The sequence below is a fragment of the Myotis lucifugus genome, unplaced genomic scaffold (assembly GCF_000147115.1).
Source record: "Myotis lucifugus unplaced genomic scaffold, Myoluc2.0 scaffold_23, whole genome shotgun sequence".
Taxonomy (NCBI): domain Eukaryota; kingdom Metazoa; phylum Chordata; class Mammalia; order Chiroptera; family Vespertilionidae; genus Myotis; species Myotis lucifugus.
Window position 1 is genome coordinate 824,178 of NW_005871071.1, and position 8,064 is coordinate 832,241.

Genomic DNA, 8,064 nt, shown 5'->3' on the forward strand with positions numbered 1-8,064 from the left:
AATTCCGGTCAAAGGGCATGTACCTGGGTTGCGGGCACATCCCCAGGAGGAGATGTGCAGGAGGCAGCTGATCGATGTTCCTCTTTCATCGATATTTCTAACTCTCTATCCCTCTCCCTTCCTCTCTGTAAAAAATCAATAAAATATATTTTAAAAAATAAATAAGTAAATAAAAAGCTCTCTTGCCCTGCTGGTGTGGCTCAATGGTTGAGCATTGACCCATGAACCAAGAGGTCCCCGGTTTGATTCCCAGTCAAGGCATATGCCCAGGTTTTGGGATTGATCCTCAGTAGGAGGTGTGCAGGAGGCAACAGATTGACGTTTCTCTCTTTCTATGCCTCTGCCTTACTCTCTCTTTAAAATCAATAAAACATTTTTTTTAAAAAAAAAACCTCTCTAAAATGGAATAGGCCTATTCCAAGATCTGAGCATACTTTGTAATAATGATTTTAAAGCCCTAGAATTTCTATAGGAAGCCTATCTGAGAACCTTCCTAGAATGAAATGATTAACCCAGTGACTCCAGCTGGGAGAGAATTGGGGCATGAAGTCATGGAGGAAGACAGGAGCAGACGTGGGAAACACGGAGAGTCTGACGTTTCTCATGTACCATTCATCTCATTTCTTCCCTCTCTCCTGCACTGCCCACTCCCCTATGCCTATCCATAGTCTGTGTCCCAGGCCTTTACCTTTTGTATTTCCCTTCAGGGCACACATCAAGGATGTCACTTTTAAAAGAAGGATTCACATTTTTTCGTTCTTAGAAATGTCAAAAAGTAGACCTCTAATGCACAAGCTTGACACAGAGTGAGAAAAGAAATTTAGGGTCTTCCCCAATACACAAGTAGGCGCTACCTACTCAGAAGTTCAGCCCTAGAAGGATGCCTTCCCACCACAGGCCACATGGCTGCTTGCTGGGCTATTCTCAGCATCTTCAAGAGGATGAGCTGTGTCAAAGAATGCTGTAATGTTTGAAGAGAAAAGAACATACACAGAACAGTGAGGAGTGAACATACGAGAAATAACTGGAGATCCTAAAATGTTCAGCAAAAAAAGAAAAAAAGAAAAGAAAAGAAAAAAAAGATTTAAATTCAACACACATTTACGGGCTCCCATTTATGTATGAGCAGAGTTCTGTGGCAGATGCTGGAGAAAGGAGCCTGCAAGATTTTGGCCAGGAGGAGACAAAGCAGTTGTTTTCAAATACTACAAGAATTCTGAACAGAAGGGGGAAGGAGCCAAAAAGGGGGAAAGGAAGTGGAATTGAATGAGTGTTTCTTGTATCAGGAACTTCACATGTAGCGTTTTGAAGGTGCAGTTTGAAATCACCAGGCCATGAGCCCACATGCATGGGCCTGAGCTCTACCTTCACTTCATACCTCTCTACCTGCAATGAACAGTCTTTTCAGCTGCCGAGAAAGTAAAGACATTGGCTTCAGGGTATAAGGAACAATTTGGTCTCAAGTGCTTACAGGTTTAAACTCACATGCCCATGAGCAACTCACATGCCCTCAAGCAAGCTATGGCTCTAATCTGTTAAAGCAGAGGGAGTCTTACTATCAAGGACACCGCTAAAATAGTTCCCAGTAATGGGTGTGGAAAGTATAGGCTCTAGAATACAAAAGAATCCCAGTTTACTGCTTTTCAGGTTTTAGCCAGTTATTTCATCTCTTTGAGCTTTCATCTCTCCAACTGTTTATGGGTGATAATAAGACCTCCTCCCTGACATTAGCAAAGGCAAGAAGACCTACCTATCTTAGTGCCTAGAGAGCCAAATTCGAGCTAGTTCCTCAGCTTATGATGTAATTATTGTTTTTAGCTGTAGTTCACCAAGAATTTCTCATGGGCCATCTCTTCCCTTAATGCTACCAGTGGGCCTTATTAGTCATTGACACCATGACATGAATGAAGTTTAAGTGACATGGCTTCCCCAAAGAGCATTTTGTTTTGTTTTGTGTTGGTTTTGGTGGGGGAAATGGCCTCAAACTCCCAGGGTGGGAGAGATTGGGGTGGGTGCAGGCAGGGGAAGGAGGGGGACCAGCTCCACAAACCTGAAGCACTAATGCAGTGGTTCTCAACCTGTGGGTCTCGACCCCTTTGGCGGTCGAACGACCCTTTCACAGGGGTTGCTTAAGACCATCCTGCATATCAGATATTTACATTACAATTCATAACAGTAGCAACATTACAGTTATGAAGTAGCAACAAAAATAATTTTATGGTTGGGTCACAACATGAGGAACGGTATTAAAGGGCCAGAAGGTTGAGAACCACTGCACTAATGAGTCCTGAACATCCTCTGCCATCTGTTTAAGGCTCCCTTTCCCCGCCTTATCAGAATGCAGAGCTTTTTACTAGAAAAAACAAGGCAAAATGCACATTTTTTAATACAGCAAAGACAACTACTCTGGAAATCTTTGAGCAAAACCATATAGATTTATGGATTAAGAAATAATTGCATCAGCGTGGCAACTTGTCTGTACATCCCCACAGGCCTCAACAAAATTGGAGCTTGTAATCACTATCATAGATTTCATCAGGGTTTGCTTTAAATAAGCGTACAGTATACATGGAAATCAAGCCTTTCACTAGAATAGATTGGCTTTAGGCAGAAGATACAAAGGCTAATTTTTCAACATACAATAGTAAGATATTATTTCTTTAGCTCCCCTCTTGAATACTAGGGGAAGAGACAGTGTTAGTTGTATGAGTGTTTTTTTTAAAATATATTTTATTGATTTTTTACAGAGAGGAAGGGAGAGAGATAGAGAGTTAGAAACATCGATGAGAGAGAAACATCGATCAGCTGCCTCCTGCACATCTCCTACTGGGGATGTGCCTGCAACCCAGGTACATGCCCTTGACCGGAATCGAACCTGGGACCTTTCAGTCCGCAGGCCGACGCTCTATCCACTGATCCAAACCGGTTTCGGTGAGTGGGGATTTTTTTAAATTTAATTTTTAAAAATCCTCACCCAAAGGTATGTTTTTATTGGTTTTAGAGAGAGGAAGGAGAAGAAGAGAGAGAGAGAGAGAGGGAGAGAGAGAGAGATATTTGGCTTATGGTACAATGCTCCAACTGACTGAGCCACACAGCCAGGGCCGTAGGAGTAGTTTTTAAACAGAAAACCACAGGCCCAAAATGGTCACTTGTGCTGAAAGCCATGATACCTAAACTAGATTCCATGCCTGATTTAATTGCAGTCTCAACCTCTCCAGAAACATAATTTTTTAAAAAAATATATTTTATTGATTCTTTATAGAGAGGAAGGGAGAGGGATAGAGAGTTAGAAACATCGATGAGAGAGAAACATCGATCAGCTGCCTCCTGCACACTCCCCACTGGGCATGTGCCCACAACCAAGGGACATGCCCTTGACTGGAATCGAACCCGGGACCCTTGAGTCCAAAGGCCGACCTATTTGAAAGGGCGAGGGCTAGGCCCTCCACCTTGCCCCAGGGTAAGGGCTACGTCCTCCATCTTACCTTGGCCACGTGTTTGGCAAGGAGCGTCTTCCCGGAAGTCTAAGACTCTGCTAGCCACACCCAGGAACAAGACATCGACTTGCGCCTGGCCAATCGGCAGAGCACAGTCCTTTCTCCTCCCCTTACTCAAACCCCCCCTATATAACCGGTCTCTAGGCGGGGTTCTCTCTCTCTCAGCTACTCGGTTTGCCGTGGTGTCGGTGAGTCTGGTGGATGGGGAGCACAAGCTAGCTTGAAATACAGATTCTTATGCTTTTGCATCGGATTGGCTGGCTCCCTGATGTGGTTTCTTGGGAATCTTGAAATCTGGGCATAACACTATTCACTGAGCCAAACCGGCTAGGGCCAGAAACATAATTTTAATCAACCACTCTGGAATTTTCTGGCCTAGCACCAGTAAGGATCTACGCTGTGGGCCCTCTCCATTGACCCCAACCCATAGAAAGAGGCAATTTGCATGTTAAAAACCCTTCCCTTCTTTCCCCCCAAAGATGTCCTGATCCAAAAATGATCCTTTCTTTTTATATAAAACCTTCCTAATAACACCCTGACTTACCCTAAAGGAATGGGTCTGGCCTGAATTAATCCACTCTAATTACTTAGTGCCACCTCTTTCTGCCTATAAAACCTTCCTTTCTGTATAACTCTTCTGACCCTCCTTCTAGTTGCTAAGATGGGATGCTGCCCAATTTCTGAATCACTTCATAAAGCCAATTAGATCTTTATATTGACACAGTTGGATTTTGTGTTTGATTTTTAACAGTAGAACAGTGAATGGCTGAAAGCAATTTTCACTTACTTAACCTAGACTGGATGGGATTATGCAACAGGTTCTTGTTAAGAAATAAAGTTTTAACTTTTTTGGTTACAAAATGGGTGTTTACTTCCTACTCTGCAGAACACTCAAGAGTTGTAACTGAACTTGCTTCACTTTCTCTGGAAGCAAGGTTTCTGTGGAGCAGAAGTCAGGGTGACAACCACTCTCCTCTTTGGGACCAAATTGTCAAGTAACGTGACCCCGACCTGAGGGTGTCTGTCTCCTTGAGCACAATTTTCCAGGAAGCAATAACTAACATCAAAAGAATCCTGGGCTTTGATTGTCTCTTTTCCTTCACAATCTCCCCTACGCAATCATGTGGGTAAGGACAGCCCAGAAGCAATACAAGAAATCATCCCTAATGCCTTTAAAACGCTTGAGTGAATTAAATAATAATAAAAAAAGCTATCAGAGACCACAAAACATGGCTCTCTCATCTTATGCTAGTTCAATTCCCAAGTTCACATTCATTTCTCAATTTTGGCTTATTCTCCTAAATTACTATATATTTACCCAAAGCAAATAACTTTTTAAAAATTGAGGTATAATTGACATATAACATTATATTAGTTTCAGGTGCACAACCTAATATTTTGATATTTGTATATATTGTGAAATGATCACCACAATAAGTTAACATCCATCACCATAGTTTTATAATTTTTTCTTATAAATTTTAAGATCTAGTTAGCAACTTTCAAATAGACAATACAGTATTATCAACTGTAGTCACCATGCTGTACATTACCAAATAACTTTTTTCTTTATTTTTTTTCTTACCAAATAACTTTTAATGTATAAAGCTTATGGGCAATTCTCTATTACCTTAAGAAAAATCAAATTATTTATACCTGGAGTAGGGAATCCTTGAGCAGATTATTTTTAAAAACAAATTAAAATCAGTAGTTGCTACACATGAGAATAATCAAAGATTTAATTTTCTGTTCACAAATGGTCTGGCACCATGCCCTAGCCGTTTTGGCTCAGTGATGGAGTGTCCGCCTTGCAGACTGAATAGTCCCCGGTTTGATCCTGGTCAAGGGCATGTACCTGGGTTGCAGGCTCCTCCAGGCCCAGGCCCTGATCTGGGCACATGCAGGAGGCAACCTATCGATGTATTTCTCTCACATCGCTATTTCTGTCTTTCCCTCTCTCCTCCACTCTTTCTAAAATCAATGGAAAAATATCCTCAGGTGAGGATTAAACACACACACACACAAACACCCAAAAACAAATGGTCTGGCTCCAACTGAAAATTCAGGGTCCAGAGAATGTGGGAAAACATGCAACAGGATAAAAACCTAAAGCCCATGCCACTCAAGTAAATTTTCTAATGTTTTATTAATAGCTGTGCAAATCTCTAGATAAAATCCTCAAGAGGTTTAGAATCGGCCCTTCCTTTATATATGTAGAAGGTTCTTGTAATTGTCTAATTAAAGGTCTTTAGAGATTAGCTTGAGTTAGAGGGGAAAATGGTGCAAAGCCAAAGCTGGGCTACTGCACAGTACACTGTTTCTGTCTTGTGCAATTTTTAATTTAAGAGTCAAGTGATCTATCAACACAATAATGAACTGTTTCTTACCATCCATATTTATTGGCTGTCAATACTTATTTCAAGTGAAACAAACAGGGTATAAATCAATGAGTCAATGAAAAAATTTTTTCATATCTGACATTAATCACAAGGCCACCTTAGAGTCCGAGTAAATCTCTGAAATAAAAAAAGTACTTCAAGCTCCCTCCTCTTCCACTCCCACCAGCTCTCGTGAATAAATGAGTAAATGGAAACCTAATATTGAGACAATTAAGTAGTCAAACAGCCTGGAAGTAAGTTGCCTCTTCCTGGAAGACAGGAATCTACCGACAAACTTAAAGAAACCAAAACAAAACTCTCCACCAGGAACTAGGTTGATAGGGAGGCGTTATTGGTTTGGAAATCCGAAAATCAGAAAATACTCACGATCATTATACACGTGCCCAAGAACTCAGAGAGTGTTTCTTTAGCCAAACTGCTCTTCAACACCAGTCTCTGCTTGAAGCTTTTCCTCCTCCATTCCTTCTCAGGCTGCATTGTGTGGCTTCTTCAAGGACCACTCTTTCCACCAGTACCGGCTTCTTCTGCTCCCTACTTCACTCACACGTGTAAAAGGAAGTTTTGACAACTGCTCATAAATACCTTGCGAACTCTGATAAGATTATTCGACTCCGCACTGTCCCAATTACAGCTCGTGACTTAATCCTCTCCTGGTGAAATTGTCACTCCCTGTTCGCTGCAATTTATTTAAATTAGTGAGTTAAAAGCTTTGAAATCCCAAAAGGATCTTTTTATCCTTTTTTGTGCCTGATGGATTAATCATTACCTTTATTCTCAAGGTGCTTTCTCTCTGTTGGGTTGTGTGTTGTGTTTTTTTTTTTCTTCAAGAGATGAAAAAAGAGATGTGCTGATTGTGTTGCCAAACCACAGCGATGGGCTCCAGGCCAGAGATTTCTGTGTTACACAATGGCACACAGAAATGGTTCTCATTTTTTCCCCCTCCTATTCAGAAGTGGGTGGTTGCGGTGCAGCTTGGAGTTGTCAAATCAGGTACATCTTTTCTGAACGAGATTTTCATGCACATTGGAGAACACGAAGAAAATATAGCTATGCCTTTCTGCGAGATGAGTCATTCTCGTTTTCCTCTGATATCATTTCCGTGATTTAATGATGTGTCCCTGAGACTGGTAGGAGCCATTGCATCCATTCTAGGGATGGAGAAATTAACATACAGAGAGACCATGACAAGCTTCACACTGCGAGTCTATAGCACAGGATGGGGTCTGAAACTGCACTTCACCTACCGAGGATAGTTTGGGATCCAAGAATCAGAAAGGTGGAGAAGGCAACTTGCTGAGTTTCTTCCGAAGAAACATTCCAGTTTGAAAACCAAGTTTCGCCCCTTCACTTCCCATGACATATTTGGGCAAACTACCTAGAAAATAAACAATAGCAGCCTGAAAACGCAGACTGCTTAGACGTCACTGAACTAGAAAGAGATCAATCTGAATATATGTGAGCCCAATTAAACAAGGAAGGGGGTAAATTCACCTAAATCGGGCTCCTAGGTTTTCAGTTTGATGAATTACACCTTTTCAGGCAACAGTGTTTAGAACTAGCTCCTTGTCATGTCAATAACTCAAGCCTTGTTCTTTTCAAAACGAGTTTGTCTGAAGAAATAGAATCCAGCAGTTGTTTCTGAATACAAAGGCAGTCCCACACTTCCTCCCAACCCTCCCACAGAGGAGCTGGCTCTGTTTTAGGACCTCGCCTACCTTTGCAGGAGGCCAGCAGTCATCTCCAGCCTGGGAGACAGGCTGGAAGGGAAGGAGGAGAGGTTTGGAGAAACAGCTGTTGAAAGTTCAAAGGCAAAAGGAGACACCTGATCTGTAGGTAAAACACAGAGTTTAGGGCTAAAAAAAAATGCATATCTTGTCTGAGGGCACACCACTATGGAGCCAGGGCAAGAATAAAGCATTTTGGCTTTAACTGCTGGCTAAGCTATCATGGATATCATTGCTTAGAAGAGTCCACTATGACCACACTAGTCCCAAGTCACAAGGGATGGACAGGAGAAACAAACCTTTATTACTGGGACTATAGCTAACACCAGGCAGAGGTGGTTTTTGGTCTCTTCATTCACTCATCTAAGAAATATTTATGGCATATTCATTATGTGTCACGCCCTGCATGTGCTTAGCAACAACACAGAGGATTCTTGGCCGTCA

At 41.8% G+C, this 8,064-nt stretch overlaps 1 protein-coding gene across 3 annotated transcripts in view; it reads right to left on the reverse strand.

Annotated features, from left to right (window-relative positions):
• Positions 1-6,712, reverse strand: part of AQP9 (aquaporin 9) — a 54,521-nt gene extending 47,809 nt beyond the window's left edge. For 2 of the 3 annotated variants that reach the window (XM_023751603.1, XM_006085902.3), the window contains exon 1: positions 6,263-6,683. In XM_023751603.1, coding sequence (XP_023607371.1) covers positions 6,263-6,373 — 111 coding nt within the window. In that variant the 5' untranslated portion in view covers positions 6,374-6,683. Of the gene's footprint in view, positions 1-6,262 lie in introns of all 3 variants that reach the window. The other variant, XM_023751602.1, reaches the window with a different exon arrangement.
• Positions 6,713-8,064: the final 1,352 nt, after the last annotated feature.